We start from the raw sequence: 18370 nt of genomic DNA, 5'->3' as shown, positions 1-18370 counted from the left end.
CTCCTCTATGATGTCAGTGGACCTGGTTCTTCCGGATATGGCTGCTCCTTGGATGGCGATTGTTCTCTCTACTCCAGCTACTCTTGTGTGATCTGATAGTACTGTTCATGTAATAGGTTCTTCTGGTTGTTCTGATAGCCTGCAGGCCTCATGTAAATATTAGTTACTTAGTTACACAAAGAGTGAGAGAGACAGAATATGCTGACCTCTTGGTCTGATGTAATAGAAAATAACTGCTACAGATAGAATGTTGACCTGATGGTCTGATGTAAATATTCACTATCTTATTCAATTCTCCTCACGAAAAAGAGAGAGAGAGAGAGAGAGAGAGAGAGAGAGAGAGAGAGAGGTCTGTGTGTGTGTTTATGGTTCATATGTGTGTGTGTGCATGCATGTGTCTTGTGCCATCTCCTTTCACATTTAATGCTAATGGAGTTATAGATTGCTCTCTCATGTGCAACCACCTTTCACAGTCAATTCGGTAGTACTCTCTCCCTCTCTACACACACGCACACACACGAATATAGTGTCTTCACCTTTCATTTTCTGTTCCATAGCTCTTTTCCTCTCTGTACTATCCACAAATTAATTCAACAAGGATAATCTGTGGCAACTTCTCATTTCAAAAAAATAGGCCCAAATTAATTCAACACGGATAATTTACATGGCAACTTCTCATTTTAGATAGATAGGTCCAGTGAGAATTTGTAAGGTATTTTTAGCATAGGTATCGTCCAAGAAATCTACAAAGTTGACTATGAAGAGGAATTTTTGTCCTATTTTGGAGTCCCTTTGTAAACCCTCCTTCCTCCTCATCTTATTTCTTTCAAGCACAGCATAACTACATGCACACATTGAAGACCTTCAACTTACAAGGAAGATATGATTAATATAATGTGTGGAGGAAGAAGTGAGAAAAGTGAAGTTGTTGTGCAGAAGCACGATAACTTAACATCCCTAACAATGCTACTTTTCTATGAAGTAGCTTGGCCTTCTATGTGCATGGAGCATGCAAGGATTGCTAGTACAATTTTACATGAATCTCAATAACTTTGACTTGAGAAGAAAGTAGGTAGAGACTCTACTGTTGCCATAGGTAGGGTTAAATATGGATGTGTTAGTAGTAGCTTCCAATGAAAGAAGATCATTTTGACAAGGTTGTCAAGTGGATTCTAAGCATGCTAGCTTGTCTGGGGAAAGATCACATTGAGGTGGTTGTAAGAAAGCTTACCAACTATACCCATTAGTGGTAGACTTATGATCTGTGATAATATAAAACTGATCAAATTTTTAAAAGTGATGTGAGGAGGGGGATTTTCTTAAAATACATGTTTTTAAGCAAAATTTTACAAGAATGTGAAAAATGCATGATAAGAAGGATTGACATATGGTTTCCCCCAAAAAAAATTTGAACCTTGCCCTCGATAGCAAGCTCTACCTTTTCCTTTGGTAGTCAAATGCAAGAAAATTGAAATGTTTAAATTCAAGGGAGGACATATTATGGTTGCGGGAGTGAAACCCCTCTTTTTAAGTCCTACATAGCTGATGATAAGATCCCTTAAATATGACACCAAAAGCTACACAAATGCAAGTTTTTTGTTGTGCCCAATCTAGCCATATGCTGGTAAGAGAACTCTAAATCACAGAATACCTAACAAGTTTTTGGAAGGTGGTACTAAACAAGCTCTTCTTCTAATATGACCCCTTGAGCCTTATCTGCAGGATTGAGAAATTGCCTAATCATATATCATCAATTTGTGAAGCTCCAGCTTTGCTGCTCATAATTCAGTTGATGGACCTTACTTTTGCCTACAATTCCCTGTAAATCAATACCGGGTGCTCTTCATGCAACCTCTGCAGCTGGCTTCTAAGCTCAGCCTGGTAACCATAAAAGATCATCCATACTGTAAATTTATTCTAAAACAGTTTGCTCCCATGAGGACAAAATAGTGATTTGTCCTGCCCATTTTTGACAGGAGAATTCAGGGGCAGTATGATCAGCGCCTCAATCTTCAGCAGAAAGCACTCTTCTCATCTTTGGTGTCTGACCCTACATTGCGTAGTTTGATGTGAATTATGACATTTAGCTCGAGATTTTTAACTGAAACTTACTTATTGCTGTAAATGGCTCTCTTTTCCATCATAGTTGCAATAGATTCTCTGCTGCAGGCATCATTGGCATAGAAAATTTTGTACAGAAATCATTGGCATGAATTCTCTGCCACAGACATCTGCATATGCATGTGAATCTACAATCCTTTAGAGCATACAAGCCACTCCTCTGCAGTCTAACCAACCCCCCTGCTTCCTTGAAAAGTCACGGTGCAAACCAAGCTTCTTCCTCAATTTGCTGCTTGTGAACCTTTTGCGACATTTTCCCTTCTCAATAGAGATCACTTATGAAGATTTCATTAGTAACAATTTGAATCTTTCTTTCTCTGGTACATCTCCAACAACAAACTTTGCAGCCTTGTTACTGTAGTTGCTACCAAATGCTTCTGTACGACTGAAGTTTGATCTACAAAGCTAGAAAAACAGCAAGCTGGGTTTCCTGCATTGCCTTGAACCTTGTCTCAACCTTTCAGCCATGGATTTATACAGTTCATGAAAGGTGAGGGAAACCATCAGAGCCTTCAAAACTTCTGTTAAGGGATGCAGTTCTAGGACAAAGCTTTCCATGAAACGCATGATATCCTGATATTGTACAATAGGGTTTCATATAATTGTGGTTCCTGGAATGCCACATCATATCCTGATGTTGCACACGGGTGAATTCTTTGAGATAGACCGAGTATAACCATGTGCAATAGGGGCTCATACAATTGATGTGACATGCATACTTTTCTGACTAACTCAATAAGGGGTAAATTCACAGGAGAAACTGTCATGCTCACCTTCAGGTAGAGGTTGATATAGGACGTATATATGTGTATGGCATAGTGTGCCACTGCAAAATTGGTTGCCATCATGTACATCAGAGAAAATCATAGTGTATTCATGAGCAGAGTTTGGTTTTCATCATGCAGATCCTTCAGCACATCAAAGAGCATAAACTCTAGCATCTGCTTGGGAAGCTCAAACTCATCTACATGGTGTTGAGGGCAAACCATCTTGCAGGCCCATGCTTTTTTTGAGCTGCACAAGAGCTCCACGATCCCTGGTTGTTTTCCCTGTGAGCAATCACCAATGGTTGAAGGTATTCCTTGAAACTGCTCGAAGAACAATGGTCCCTGATCTTGTCCCTGTGCTTCCAACCAGCCTTCTTCCATGACTTCCTGCAGCAGACTGAATACTGTGAGAACTACAGAGATGATACAAGTTTCCAATGACAAGGGAAGGAGTACAAGGGATCTTTCATACAAACTTACCTTCACTCCTTGCTGTAGCATTTCTTTCAGAAGCAATTCTATAACTTCACCTTCTGTGCAGCGTTTCTCCTGGAGATGCTGCTCTTCTTCTTGGGTGACAGGTTCTGTTGGCACCCGTGATTGTGCATCACCTTCTGCTGCTTGAATGGACAAGGAAACAGTCAAGTATAGCACACCTCTTTGCAAGTAACTCTCTTGAACATCAGTACTAGATGCTGCTGTGGATGCAAAACAAAGATGCTTCTTTTGAGCAAGTCTTGGGAACTTTTGTTTAACTGTGTGTGTGAGGTTTGTCATAACACAGTGATGAGCTTGATTCTTATTGAAAGTAACAGACCCTAGCTGGTTCCAGTCCTCTTCCAAAACCTCCTCATCACGCTCTTCCACTATGTTTCTATTGGTTTCCCTTACAACTGTCTCTAGGGGCATCTCCCAGACATGGCAGTAGAGAGTTGTTTCAAAGATTTGTGGGTGCATTCCTGCAGTGAATGTTATTTTGCACACACAGCTTTTACCACACTCTATCACCCCTTCTGAAGGTATGACTGAGAAGTGGCCATAGACGGACCTGTCTGCAGCAAAACTGCAGTGCCAGAAGAAGCCTATTCTGGCGAGACTAGATAAATTTCTGACAGCTACAAGCTTTCCCGAGGAAGATAACATTTGAACTTCTTTGTAAATCAAGTGTTCAGTTGAGAGCATTGCAGGCAATCCTGTCCATTGGCATGCCTTGGGGTTGGGCTTAGGGGTAGATGCTCCATCTCGAGAATCCTTCCTCCTTTCTGGAACCTCCAGAAGCTTAGTGATGCCGGAACCTTGGATTGACAGCAGCACACCTTCACCATGCTCCACTGAAATTAGCAGGTCCACTGAATATTCTTTAGCTTGGATGGGTCGAAAAATCCAGTTCAGCAGCACTGTCTCATTAGGTGGTATGATGCCAGACGGATTTAAGCATACAAGTACATTGAAATTGTAGTTGTCCTTTTGAAGACACATTAGTGGATCCAAATCAATGCTGTATTCGAGTTCTGACAATCCATCATTCCGAAGCTCAAATGTTTGGACTGGTGGATTTAGAGTTCCAATCACAACAGGCTTCAATACAAAGGTGCTATCTTGTGCTGTGAGGATCTTCATGCGCCTAGGCAAAGTCTCTCCCCAAATCCTGAGGGGCAGGGAGCTCCCATTTTCTAATTGCAAAATGGCAGGAAGAACATGCATCCCTCCCAAGTTGTGCTTGTACTCAAACCTGATATGCAAATCTTCTCCCGGATGCAGAAGTCCTTCCTTGGGAGACACTTGGAACAGCCCTTGCTCAGAAGCGGTCATATACAAGCGTTCCCTTTCATTCGGTTCCGGTTCTTCCACCCAGTTTTCCAAATCCAGCTCTTTATCATTCCACAATTTTATTTTCCATGACACCACCAAGCAACTGCGGGTTGTGAAAACCAGCTCAATGGTGGTTGGCTTTATGCCTAGGTTACTGCGGCCAAAATAGATGCTGAAAGGAGGTGTGGGATTTTCTGGAGCTCCAAGTCCAAAGAAGTCTTGGCTGATCCCATTCTGCTTGACCTCTGCCTGAGCAAGTAGGAGGTCTAGCTCATCAAGACACAGCTGGCGCCACATCTGTGCTCCACTCAAGCCTTCAGCCCTAGCACCACAAAGGGAGAGAGAAGGGAACATCGCCCGAGCAGATAAAATACTATGGGGCATTGCTGCAAACTGGTTAGCCTTCTCGTCCTGTGGAAGGGCAGGAAAAGCATTGCAGACAATGCAAACACAAAAATTGGAAGCTGTCTTTGGCTTGAATGTTACGGTGATGTCTTTGAAAGAGCGACAGGGGATGCTTCCTTGAGAGCTATCAAATTTTACTGTGTAGTCATCTTGAGTTGTGTCTCTCAATGAGATATAATCCATCATGTAATCCAAAGTGCAATTTGTGGAATTGTAAAGGCTTAATTTGGTCCTGTGAGGAAAACCGACAATGAGTGAACCCAAGTTCAATTCCCGAGGTTCAACATTCACAGAGCCACATCTTCCTTGTCCTTGAAATGTGGCAGAGATTTCGCCTGTCTTAAAGGAGGGACACCTCTTGACTAACATTCCATGTGTGCTGTAAATGGCCTTCTCAATCACAGGTGTAATAAAGCATGGAGCTTGGATGCAGTAATTTTCTGCAGAAGCTGGACAAAATGAACATGTAAGCTTCACTTTCTGCTTGCCCATAATGATTCCACTTGAAGGATCCACAGAAAATACCCTTACAAATGTCGGTGGTATTCTCCAGTCAAAAGAGGCAGGAACATTGGACAAATTTTTCATAGTAATCACCCTACTGACAGAGACACCAATGTTACTGCACTTGAAGAGAATAGAAGTGCTGCTGTCCAATGTGATCTGCCCAAAGTAAAATAAATTTCAAGCATTTCCAATTTTGTGGAAGTACTGGATTTTCATGATTTCTGCAAGAACGTTATTGGGAACGATACCTGAGGAATATCACAAGTTGCAACTAAGGGCAATGACATCGCCTCTCCCTGCATATTATTTAGAATACAAGGAAGGTTCACCATATGTGAGCTGGGAGTGGTGGCATTAAATCTGAAACTTATAAGTTGGAAGCTACCTTCTGGAACCAGACCTTCGGAAGGCTTTACAGAAAACACGTGGCCAAGACACTCACGTTTGAAAGAAAACCTACAGTTTCAGACAGACATCAGGATAAGTAATTTATACACAGCTAATGCTAATGTGTACATACCTCAGAGGTTTTACTAGTTCTACTTAGTTCTTCACAGGTTCTACAGTAAAAAAACGTATTGGTCAATCTAGTTTTATTCACCTTAAGGGTGTGCACCCTTGATTCCGAAGTGCAACAGTTTGGTATGCTGAAACCCCTGGCATCACAGGAGGGAAGAGAACCTTTGATGGAAAAAAGTATGCCTGAGGCACAAATTCTTGCGACTCACAGCTGAAACTATTTCCTGCTACCTGAAGGTACAACAGTGAAGGTGGCATGGAGAGGGTTTTGTCCTTGTCACTATGCGAAATGTATAGATTCAGTGTGTCCTCATAATACTGATTTTCCTTATCAGGCCTAAATGTAATATGGAATGTTATGCTAGCATGTGGTAGCAGCATGGCAGCTTGTGGTGAGACCTCAAAAATGCATTCTGCCTTTTTATCATCACTCCATGGTCCTGTGCTTCTCACAAGTTCAGGTGTCTTCATGTCACAAGTATAGGTTTGCCAATGACAAATAAATGCGTTGCTGGAATTATTCTTAACTGTTACATCCTTTGCATTAGTTGTTCCAAAGTGTGAAGCAACTCCAAATTCTAGGGTAGTGGGTTCCATCTCTATTGAGTTGCATTGTGGAGTCTTTCCAAGAAAGTACTCCTCCCATAATTCATCTGCTGTGCAGGCCTGCTCAGAAACTTTATCACAAATCCTTTGGGTCTTTCCATAGTATGATCCATCTGATGAACTTGCGCATGTCGCAAATGGACTCTGTATGTGAGGTTCACCCATGTAGAGCGATAAGGAGGGACTGCAAGTCCTTGTTTCTTTGCAAGTTGACCCTTGGTATGGGTGATCCAGGAGTAAATCACTTGAACTGTTGGGATCACCCTTGTCAAAACAAGCAGTTTTGCCCAAACTGTCTGCTGTTGTTGAGACAGTTCTGTCAACATTCACCTGTTCTCTGTATTTGATCACGTGATGTGGTTTGAGTGTTGGAAAGTTTACTTTATCGTGGAAGCAACTCCCAACTAGGTCACAGTATAATGGATGCTGATCTTGCACAATGCAAATAGCTCTTTTATAGTAGTTTGCAGCTTCAATTGGAGAAAATTCTATATGAATAGAAACAGCAGACTGGGGCTTGATGACTCCTTTTACTGGCCAAATACGAAATACTCCAGACATGGAGACCATGAATTGGAAGCTTACATGGACATTTGACATGTTGATTACATTCAGAGAACGAAGATTATCACATCCAAGTGGTACACTACCAAAATCCAAAGCATATTTGGAGATGGCAACATGAGGTGGAAGAGCATAGCCTGTGCAAGTTAAAGAATCCACACATTGCAAAGAACTTGTCACATCTATCTGCCCAATGGAATGAGTGCCTGTTGAGAGCGGACAGTACAGCACCTGTATAGGTTGCTAGAGACTCATCAAACTCTGTAGTGCTTTAAGCAAAAACATCACTTGATTACTGCTTTTATTCATCTTAAGTATTAGCATGATGTCAAAGTCATTTATGCGAGTTTGAGAGCTTTCTATTGATTTTGAACTGAGTTATACACACATATGAAGCTTTTTACCAACTTTTGGTTTTAAAATGATTATTGACCCTTTCCATTAATATTGGTACAAAACTTGATTTACCTTGTTAAGCAATCCAGAGAACAATTCTTTTTATCCTTTCTTAACCGATTTCGGAAGTCTTTTCTTGACATTGGCTTGCTATACCCACCGACTGAAGTTTGCAATTGAGAAATGGAAAAAGGGGCCTACAATACTGTGGTGATTCATAATGAAGTCCAAAGTAAGCTCATCATGCTGGAAACACGAGTTAATGCTTTGATGATGCCAAATGGAATATATTTGCCATCTTCATCAGTTAGTTTTCAGAACAGAACAGGTCATCTGATCCTCCTGATCCATTAAATAGCTTCAGACAAGAACAGATCAGTCAAGTCTCCTGATCTCTTTAGAGCTTTGAGCATTCAGCACGTTGCTACGAGTAACTCCAAAGTTCAAATTAATCCAGGAACACTGGAGATTTTACATACTGTGAAGCTTGAGTAAGTGTTAAATCGTGTTGAGTTAGGTTACATTTCTCGCAGAGTTTGTGCTTGTGCAACCATGCTATCTCAACCACGTATGAGCTCAAGATTAAGATCTTGGGGTTTTGAGCCATCTTCATCTTTGGAGGATTTTAGTTTAGTTTTTTTTTGGTGAAGATAATTGAATTAAGTAGTAAATATTTACATCAGACCATCAGGTCAGCATTGTCCCTGTATCTCTCACTGTCTATTACATCAGACCATCAGGTCATCAGAGAAACTGACGAAAGACTATCAAGACTTTTTACATAAAGAAAAAAATAACACAGAAAGGACAGTTGGAGTAGATCGAACAATAGTCAGCCAGGGAGCAGCAATGTCAGGAAGAACCAGGTCAGCTGATATCATAGAAGAAATCTGCCACAGCACTAAACCTCGAACATGGGCCACATGACCATGGATGCCCGAAACTGAATAAAAAATAAAGGCATTCCGAGTACGCCAAATATGCCACAAGGGAGTCCATCTAAGGAAATTAAAAAGGCAGGAATAATCAGAATGCAAGGAAGGCAGAGAGGGCAGCTTTCCCATAATCCATGAATGGGCCGTTATCCGGTGCTAAATCACCGAGAACCACATGCGGGAAATAAAACTCCAGATTTGTCGAGCAACCGGACAAGAGAAAACAAGATGAAGCGATGTTTCATTACATGTAGTGCAGAATACACAATGACTGGCAGAAATCTTTCGAGCATGCAACCCCTCTCCAGTTGGAAGACCACCAATCAACAGTCTCCACAAGAAGACTTTACCTTGATAGGAAACCTTAGACTTCCAAAGCTGAATGAATCTTTCCTGCCACTTCTTTTTGCCATCCCTTGTATGCCATAATTTATTCACCTTTATAGTGGCCCATCTCTTGGCCTCCACCATCTGATGATATATTTGGTTAGCAGACCTCTTCTTGAAATCATCCGGAAGCACAAACATCTAGTCATGGCATGGATACAATGGCTATAGCATAGGCAAAGGAGAGAACCTCTGAAGTCTGGCCTATATGGATGACCAGATGTCACAATATCCACGGGGTACCCGAAAATGCTAACAAATATGCCGAAAAGAATAAAGACGGGACTGCCTAGGAATACAATATCAAAAACTATTCGCAACCCCAAACGAGCCATCCGATTAAACTTGACTTTCTGCAAATCTTTGTCTAGCCAATCCAACAACTTGGAGGATGCCAGTACTTCTCCTTGTAGCAAATTCATCTCCTTACGAATATTAGGGGGGTGCCAAACTGAGAAACGTAAGATCTCCTACTAGGATGCAATCAAATGAGAAAGGAGAAAAGATTGGGAGACCTTAATAGGCCTCGAGGAATTAAGCACATTCCACTAGGAAGCATGAATAACTGTGTTGTCATGAGAGATGCTAGTCTTTTCAATGAAAAATTTAGCAATCTCTCTCCAAGGATGACTCTATACACATAAAGCTTGCAAAAGGGCTAACCTCAAGATTGACATATGCAAATTAACATCCAACAAAGCTGTACCCCCCATCCGTTTAGGCATAGTCACATGTTGCCACGAAATCCACACTTGTCCCAAATGATTGCCTTTTCTTTTTCCCACAATATGAATCTGATAGGTTGAACCAATTCCAAAAGGGACTTCTTAGTCTAGGGTAGTAGTAGCCAAAAGAATGATATCATACTGATCATAATACATTGAGCAACTTTAAGTCTGATATGTAAAGGCCAACCTTGAGATTTCCAGTACATGAACCTGTCATGAATCCGAAAGGCCATCCAATCCAGTAAGGCACGGGGAGCTACCTCCACACCGATAGGATATCCCAAGTGTCGGTTTATATTTCCCTTTGAGATCACAATTCCATGCCAGCCCAAGGCCTGTAGATCATGCTCCATACAGGAGAGAAGTGTAGATTTCTAAGTATTAATATGAAGACCCAATGCCAAAGCAAAAATATTCCAAGCCATCATTGCCCAATTAACATTTGTTGGGGGTAAAGGCACCTCCGCCTAGCCGCTCGTGTATTACTACACTGACAGTACCCGCCACTGCACAATATAGGTGGCGGGCACTTGTCACAGTCACTTATTCTTTATTATTTTAGTGACAGTTTGAATAAAGGAAGGCCCGGCCACACATTGTGGTTGTTGGAGTTCCCACTTTTGAGTCTCTCTCTCTCTTGACTCTTGTTCTCCATCCGCCATAGCTCTCACCGCCAAGCTTCTTCCTCCTGGGTTCCACTTCCCTTTCAACTGGTATCAGAGCAAAGGCGGCAATGTACCAGGCCGTCACTAAGAGGACCTGGTTAACCACCACGGCTCGGCCGGCTAGTGAGAGACGAGCCATGGTCTAGTAGGTCAGCTTCCTCCGAATAGAATCGAGGACTGGAAGAAACTGCTAGGCGAGAGTAATGTCGAGTTCCACCTGGAACCCTAGGTACCGGACGGTCTATCCTCTGCTCACCTATCTAAATCCCAGGTGGACGCTCCACTCCGTGCTAGAGTCCGGGTCTATGAGGAAACCAACCGACTTTCGCCAGTTGATTTTTGCTCCCACTACAGAACATAACACCTCAAGAGCCAGCCTCACTCTCTCCAGCATCAACTCATCGTCCTCTATGTAGAGCGTTGTATCATCTGCATACTCTAAGTCTAACAACTCGGTCTCCTCTCTTACTGGAAGTTAGAGGCCACGTAATCCACTCACACGTGACCTGAGGAAGTGAGACATCGCCTCTGCAAAGAGAAGGAACAGGTACGGGGCCAGGGGGCAGCCCTGTCGGATCGATATCTTGGAAACATATAAAAGCACATGTAAGCAAGATAGTCCCCTTCATAGACTTGGGGGAGCCCATCAGCATTATCTCAAAAGGTACATAAGCAAAGGTTAGGACATGGATATGATAGAGAAGGTAGTAGTGACGAAATAGACAAGAGTGCGGATTGTGGATGAGCTCTCCAACATAAAAATCGACTAGCAGAACTAGAGAGGCAAGTTTCTTTCTTTCTTTTGCAAACTAGGTGCTTTCTTTAGTGCAATCATGGAATGGGTCAAGATTGGGTCAAGATCCAACAGCTGGTCACAAACACCATCAACAAAGCCAAAAAAGAATCTAATAATGCACTGAATACAGTAAACAGGCAGCTGAATGAAGGGACCAAGAAGCTCGACCTAAAGATAGAATCCCAAGATGAAGAAATTGCATCCCTTAAGAAGTTGGAGGAAATGCAGCTCAACTCCAGGTTGGAGGAGGGAGAGATCAAGCCCAATCTAGTCAAGGAGATCAGACAAATCAAAGAGGAAGTAAATCAGCTCCAAAAGAGAGAGGGGGAGACAAAAAAGGAAGCCAGTTCTTGGGCAGAGATGCTCAAGAAAACTCAAAAGTAGGTGGAAGAAGCAGAGTAATAGATCCAAGTGGCCAAGAAAGGAAACAACCAGCCCATACATCCACAACTACCATCATCAATGTGACACGTTGGAATAAGAACAAAAACCGAAAGTAAGAGCACTTAATGTTTGGGTGGTTGAGCTGAAAATGCATTAGAAGGTGGAAGAAGACACCAAGGAACTATATACCTTGATTAACATCAAGAAAGATTTACGCACATCTGCTTGGAGAGTGGGTAAGAAAACTCCCCATGATAATATGGGGGAGAGTTCGAAAGAGTGCCTCTCATCCTCCCCATCACACTGTAGAGGCCAGGAGAGATTTCTTAGCCCAATGGCAAACATTGAATGGTACATGGGTGTTTTTGGGTGATGACCTCACATTGACCCAATTGGCCTACATGAGGGAGTGTATGCCAAGAATTAAGGTGGCCAAGGAGGAGGGCCAATTGGCATTTTATAGAGGAGGAAGAGTTGTGATCATGGGGAGATGCACCAAATGACAATGTGAGACCTATGGGACTAGCCTTATATTAGTAGTTTTGGAATTGTAATGGAGCCTTGAAATTGGATGTGGGAGCATTCAAGGAGACATTCAGAGGGAGAGACATAGTATTCTACTCAGTGACACATCAAGGGCTGCATACTACAGTCCCATGAGTGACAGGCTATAGATGGGAGTTAGCATAGAAGAGAGAGACATGCATACATCACAGTAGCCATGGTTCAAGTGGAGTAGTAATGTTGTTCAGTAGAGACCTTCACCCAATAAGTCTCATACATACATGGCCTATGGGAGACATAGATATGTACGACCAGTTCTTGAGTCCTTCCAATAGCTTGCCAAATAGGGAGATACCTCATGTTGGTATGCACACATGTCAGCCTAGTTTGAGCTACATGGCTTTAGCATAGTCAAACTACCCCCCTTAGCATGGACAAACTACTGCCCTTTCAGTACTCCCTTGATGCACCATCTCTACCTTTGAGCTGCTCAGATACAAGAAGGATCATCAAGGTAGACCTCCCTCAGCTGGACACCAGGAGGACATGGTTAGCACCAGTGTAGGAGTTGGGGATGAAGATGGCCTTCTATAGAGAGCATCTTCTCCATACTACAGATGATGGCTTTATTGTCCACCTGAGATACATGGACACCCACATTTCACATGGGATTACATGTGTTACTGGACAGCTGCACATCTCCTCATATTAGTTAGAGATTGAGACTAACAGATATAGATCCATACCACCAAAGGAGTGCATAAGTCAGATATGTCAGTTAGAGCCAGAGACAAAGGACCATTCCATGTGCTGCTGCCCTGCATACTATGAGATTCGTAAACATCGATACATCATTTCATTTCTCTCGTGTGCAAGAGACCTTTCAAACTTTGATCTCCACCCACCCTGAGCATTCATGCCTGAGTGAGTCTTTACCGAGCTCAATTGGCTCCCATGGCATGACATATACAAGATCTAATTCTCAAAATAAAACTCTTTTCCCCTATTCAATTGAGATGTCTGCTTTGAAGAGACTAGCACCTCTAAAAACCACCTTTCCCCATTAAAAACTTGGTGTGAGTGCCATTGATCATGATTTTGAACCATTGTGCCAATTCAATGGGCTTGGGAGGCTCCTGTATAAACAAGACTAGGGCAGTCTTAGTGTTAAACATTTAGGATATTTTTGCAGACTTGTCTGCACCGAGATGATTTTCTTCTCTTTCCCTTCCATCTCATGCTCCCATGACAATTAAGGCCATAACCTAGAAGATTGGTGACACTTCGTGGATCTCGGTGCTGAGTCTCACCTAGAACTCAGCTTCATTGTCAGATTGATGCTGCACTAGATTTTTGAGGAGCCTTGCCCACCACAGCTATCATTTTGAGCTTCCTACTCTCTCTCTCTTCTTGTTAGAGTGCATTATTTCTTTTGTTTCACAGCTGACTGAAATTTTCTTCCAACTCTCAATATTCATGCAATCGAGGTTGACTTGATGCTTCCTGAGAAAGAGCTAAAAATGCATGGGAAAAGGAACCTACAAGCTGCCACCTCACTCACCTTGTAGAGGGCTCAAGATGTGGAGTTACTTTATGAGTAGTAACATGAGCCTTTATTTTTCTAATCTATCTAATGACTCCCCACTCTTCTCAATACTTGTTACTAGGTTTTCTTCCTTTGTTGGTGAAATTCCCCAAGTTATAAAGTCTAAGGTGATGGACTTTCAATTTTCTGGTTCGTCCAACCCACTTGTGGATACTTATTCCTCAAGTTAGAGCTGCACAAATCAAGGAAGAACCTATGGTCTACTATTGATAGAGCCCACCTGTTGTGCAGCAAGTATTGCATCCTCAGCAACTACATGATGACCAGATACATGGCAGTGATAGTTGAGATGTCTCCAGTTATTTGATATGCCACATCTTTCAGTCTTGAGGAGAGCACATCGTCAGCAGCTTAATGGAGGTTACTGCTGCACTTTATTTTTAAAAAAATTGAAAGAAAATATAATTTAACTAATAACACCTCAGGAAAATTCTGAAGATAAAATGTGAAGTATGAAACAAGACATGTCAAAGGACTACTAAATACATCATAAATACAATGGCAACTAGTTTGGTGGGTTGTAATGCCAAACAATATGTGACTGGAAAAGTGGAAGAAGGTGCCAGAGTCTCAAGTGTGAATACAAGCATCTCTCCTCCTCATAGACTCAGAGTCATCTTGTAGTCTCTCCCATTTCCAAGTGTATGGATAGTCTCTATCCAGATCGTAGAGAATCTATGCAGTAGAGATGTCTTATAGATCCAGGTGTGACTGCACCTTGCGGTCCAAATGAACCAAGCAGAAATGCTAGCAATCAGCTCCCATATATACAATGCCCCTCAGTCCACTCTACCTGGGAGAAGTACCACAAGGACCATGCTCAAGGGCTCACCACAATGAGAAAGTAATGAATCTCTTGAAGGTTCTTGTATCCACATGCCAGTCCCCCCTGTTTGTGACCCAAGCTACTGCCCCCAGGTCATTATCATATTATTAGCCAACAATGGAAGACCGCCTTGAAGGCTCTCCCTCCAGACCTCCTAGGCCCTGGTGAGAAAGTCCCATGGGTAGTGCCTCTGAGTGTCCTTTGGCTTTCTACATCTCACACATGCTACAAGAAACCTGCCATATCCAAGCAAGGTACTAACTCCTAAACTCCCATGTGCTACTTGTGCTACTAACGACAAGAAGAGCTAGATCTTCTTGAGTTTGAAGCTATCATTCAATCTCCTCCAAAAGTCAGTTAAGTAAGGTGTAGAGACACCTTGTTTGTACCAATGCTGAATCACAGCTGGCTCTGCTCTCACCTGCTCATATGTATCCTCCCCCCAATCTGATGCTGTAGGCAAGGCCACCTTGCAAGGTCTGTTGAGGAATGCATTTCTACAAGTCCACTCTCCTAGAACCCAGTATAATCTTTGTAAGGGCCTCCTCTCTTGGATCCCATAGTAAGCATCTGTGAGGGACTTTTCTGGTAAACGCAATGCCTCCATATCTCCATCATGTAAGTAGCTGGATCAAGATTAATGTACCATCTCCTTTCACATCAAGACACTATTCTGATCCTCTGCTGGGAGTAACTCATGAACTCTGTGTGATCTAAGTCCTCTCCCATACACCAACTATCATCCTCCACAGTAAAGTCGACAATACACTAGACCATATATTCACGCTAGGGCTCGATTTGAGGAGGACTATCATGGAGACAAAGAATCTACTGTTGTTTTGTGGACCTCCACAAAGCCTTTGTTGCTGTGTCACGTGCAAGACTCATGCAAAGGTTGCGAGCCATTGGGGACCTAGAGGATATGCAGTGGTGTATTTATGCATTGTATGAAACTGTGACAGGGAGAGTACGAGTGCCTAGAGGCACAACAGACTCAGTCTCTAGTATGGTGGGTGTAAAGCAAGGCTTTCCCCTCTCTCCTTTGCTGTTTGGACTGTCCATTGATAAGATTTCCAATTATATGCAGAGATGGGGTGGTATGGGAGCCAGCTTGGCTGGGGTACTGATACCAATTTTGTTATATGCTGATGATATGGTGCTTATCTCAAATTCACCAGAGGGACTACAACGGCATCTGGATGCATTGCATGTGTTCTGTGAAGATAAATGTCTCAAGGTTAATCTCGGAAACACTAAAATCATGGTCTTTAACACCTCAGCAGCTTGGGTGACATGCTCAGAGCATTACTTTATGTATGATGGCCAGCCTGTGGAAATGGTTAGACAATATGTATACCTCGGGGTCACTTTCAAGGGGCCACAGTTTTCATGGAAGGAGACTTCAGAGGCTAGGCTTGCATGGGCATATGCAGCTTTGGGTACTCTAGAGTGGTAGTGTGCACACATACAATTTCAAGAGCCTCGTACCAAATTGTGGCTTTTTGACACTTTAGTTAAGCCCACACTACTCTATGGGGCAGCCATTCGGGGCCCAAGCCTTTATCATACTAGACAGATGCCACTTATGGACTGTGATGGACCAAAAGCACAACATTATGATGGCTGGGAACACATAGAAAGACCGCTAGTCATGATGATAGCACGCATGATAAGGGCAAAAGCCTTGGTACCACAGGAGATCATCCGGGCAGAATCAGGCGCTCCACCCATGGTAGTTGAGGCATTATTCCAAGCAATTACTTTCCTCCAAAGGATATGGCAGCTCCCTAAAGACCAATATCCTAGACTAGCGTGGAGTCTTCAAGACAACTTGCAGCAGAGGGAGATAGACAGTGTTGGTATGCACATATGAACATGTGGCTGAATTTACATGGCATGAGTACAGATAGACTACCACTGTTTGATTACAGCCTCAACTGCGCTACTTTGAGCCTCGGTCGTGTAGAGCTGAGTAGTGTGATTAGGGCTGACATCACTAAAGTGGAGACAGAAAGGACTTGGTCCAAGCCCCCTTTCCCATTAGGCATGAAAATGGCACAATACCAAAGCCACTTCTTGCAACTTTCTCATGACGGTTTCATAGTGAGGCCTAGGTACATGGATGCTCAACTTTCCCACGGACTCCGAGCTACTATTGGTTAGATCCGCATTTCATCGCACCAGCTGATGATTGAGACAGTTCGATGGAGCCATATTGCAACCGATGAGAGGATGTGCCAACTTTGTGGATGGGAGCCAGAGACAGAGAAGCACTACATTTGTAGATGCACTATATTCTATGATATCCGAGGCCGCTATCATTGCCTCTTTAAGGAGGGCTTTGGACCACTAAGACGGGTGATGGACTATGAGGACCAAAGATGTTTGGGCCTTTTCTTGCTGGAGCTCCAATGACGCAGAGCATTATTGTTACGAGATAGGAGGCGACCCCAGCATCATCCACCCCTCTAGAGAGCAGTTATAGACTACTTCAGCGTAGCTAAAACCCCAGCCGCGACCACCCCGGACACTACATCTCCTACTGATAGGCGTTGCCGAGATACAGCATCAGGAGGCATCAGAGATGACAGAGCTACAACGCTATGTAGAGCATGACGCCCTAGAGTACCTACTCGGCAACATAGGCGTGCCCATATGTGCCACATTCGCATCATGATTGCTCGTTATAGAGGCAGATTGGCGCGGTGACTCAGTCGGAGGTAGCTTGCAAAGTCTTGGTGGATTCCATAGACTGAGGGGGAGATACCCTGCACTCTTGATCTTTTTAAACTTAGTTTTTTTTTTCCAACTTTTTCAATTTCCATACTTCTCATTTCAATATACCATGTAAACTTACACATAAATTTTAACTCTTCTTATCTGATGAGAGATTATGATACCATTTGTATTGGTTATGGTCTCATAGGCCACTCTGGCCTTTTAGAGACGTTAATAGATCTTTTTTTTTCGTTAAGATAATTTAATTAAGTAGTAAATATTTTACATCAGACCATCAGGTCAGCTTTAGAAATAACAAAAAATAACAAACATGAAGGAAAGTCTACACAGACTCTAACACAGGAATGTCACACTGAAAGTACAGCTGGTGTGGAGCAAACAGTGTCCAACCAAGAAGCAGCAATATCGGGAAGAACCAGATCAACAGACACCATAGAGATGATTTGCCACAACACTAAACCCCCGATTCGGACCACGACCATGAATACCAGATACTAAATCAAAAATGAAGGCATTCCGAGTACGCCAAATATGCCACAAAGCTGTCCATCTAAGGAAATGAAAAAGGCAAAAATAATCTGAACTCAAAGAGGTCATGGAGGTCATCTTCCCCAAAATCCACAAACGAGCTGGAATCCGGTGTCGAGTCAACGAGGACCAGACATAGAAAATAAAAATCCAACCTTGGGCAATAAGCGAATGATTGCAATCTTCCAATCTGAACGCATGACATTGGAATTCCAAACTTGCTGACATAGGCGAATCAACGGATCCTTAAGTTGCTCAACATTGGTTGAAAACCACTCATTAGGAAGCCCATCCCAACCAGGGCTTTTTCTTTTAGGCAAATGGGACAATACCTCTTCCACTTCATCCTCTGAAATATCCACCTCCATTAAGGCTACCCATTCTGCCTGAACCTGATTACTAACTAGATCACAAATGTATCTACGAGCTGAGTGTACAGCATCAGACAGAATCTCTTGAGGGCCCAACAGTGATTTATAAAAATCTACACACATCTGAATGATGGAGGCAGGTTCTGTCACCATAACACCTTGCTAGCAATACGTGGTCTAACCAAGTAATAGGACACATAACAT

At 42.7% G+C, this 18370-nt stretch overlaps 1 protein-coding gene across 1 annotated transcript; it reads right to left on the bottom strand.

Moving 5' to 3' along the window:
- Positions 1 to 1408: 1408 nt before the first annotated feature.
- LOC148022376 (uncharacterized) lies at positions 1409 to 18319 on the bottom strand. Its single transcript, XM_087696853.1, has 5 exons — positions 17951 to 18319; positions 6214 to 7544; positions 5861 to 6068; positions 3369 to 5768; positions 1409 to 3275 (listed from the first exon to the last, which is right to left on the bottom strand). The coding sequence occupies exons 1-5, from the start codon at positions 18317 to 18319 to the stop codon at positions 2985 to 2987; spliced, it is 4599 nt and encodes a 1532-aa protein (XP_087552979.1). The 3' UTR covers positions 1409 to 2984.
- Between the last annotated feature and the right edge of the window lie 51 nt (positions 18320 to 18370).

The sequence above is a fragment of the Lygodium microphyllum genome, chromosome 17 (genome assembly GCF_053477565.2).
Source record: "Lygodium microphyllum isolate KBCC chromosome 17, Lygodium_microphyllum_v1.1.10, whole genome shotgun sequence".
NCBI lineage: Eukaryota > Viridiplantae > Streptophyta > Polypodiopsida > Schizaeales > Lygodiaceae > Lygodium > Lygodium microphyllum.
This window is presented reverse-complemented; position numbering and strand designations above follow the sequence as displayed.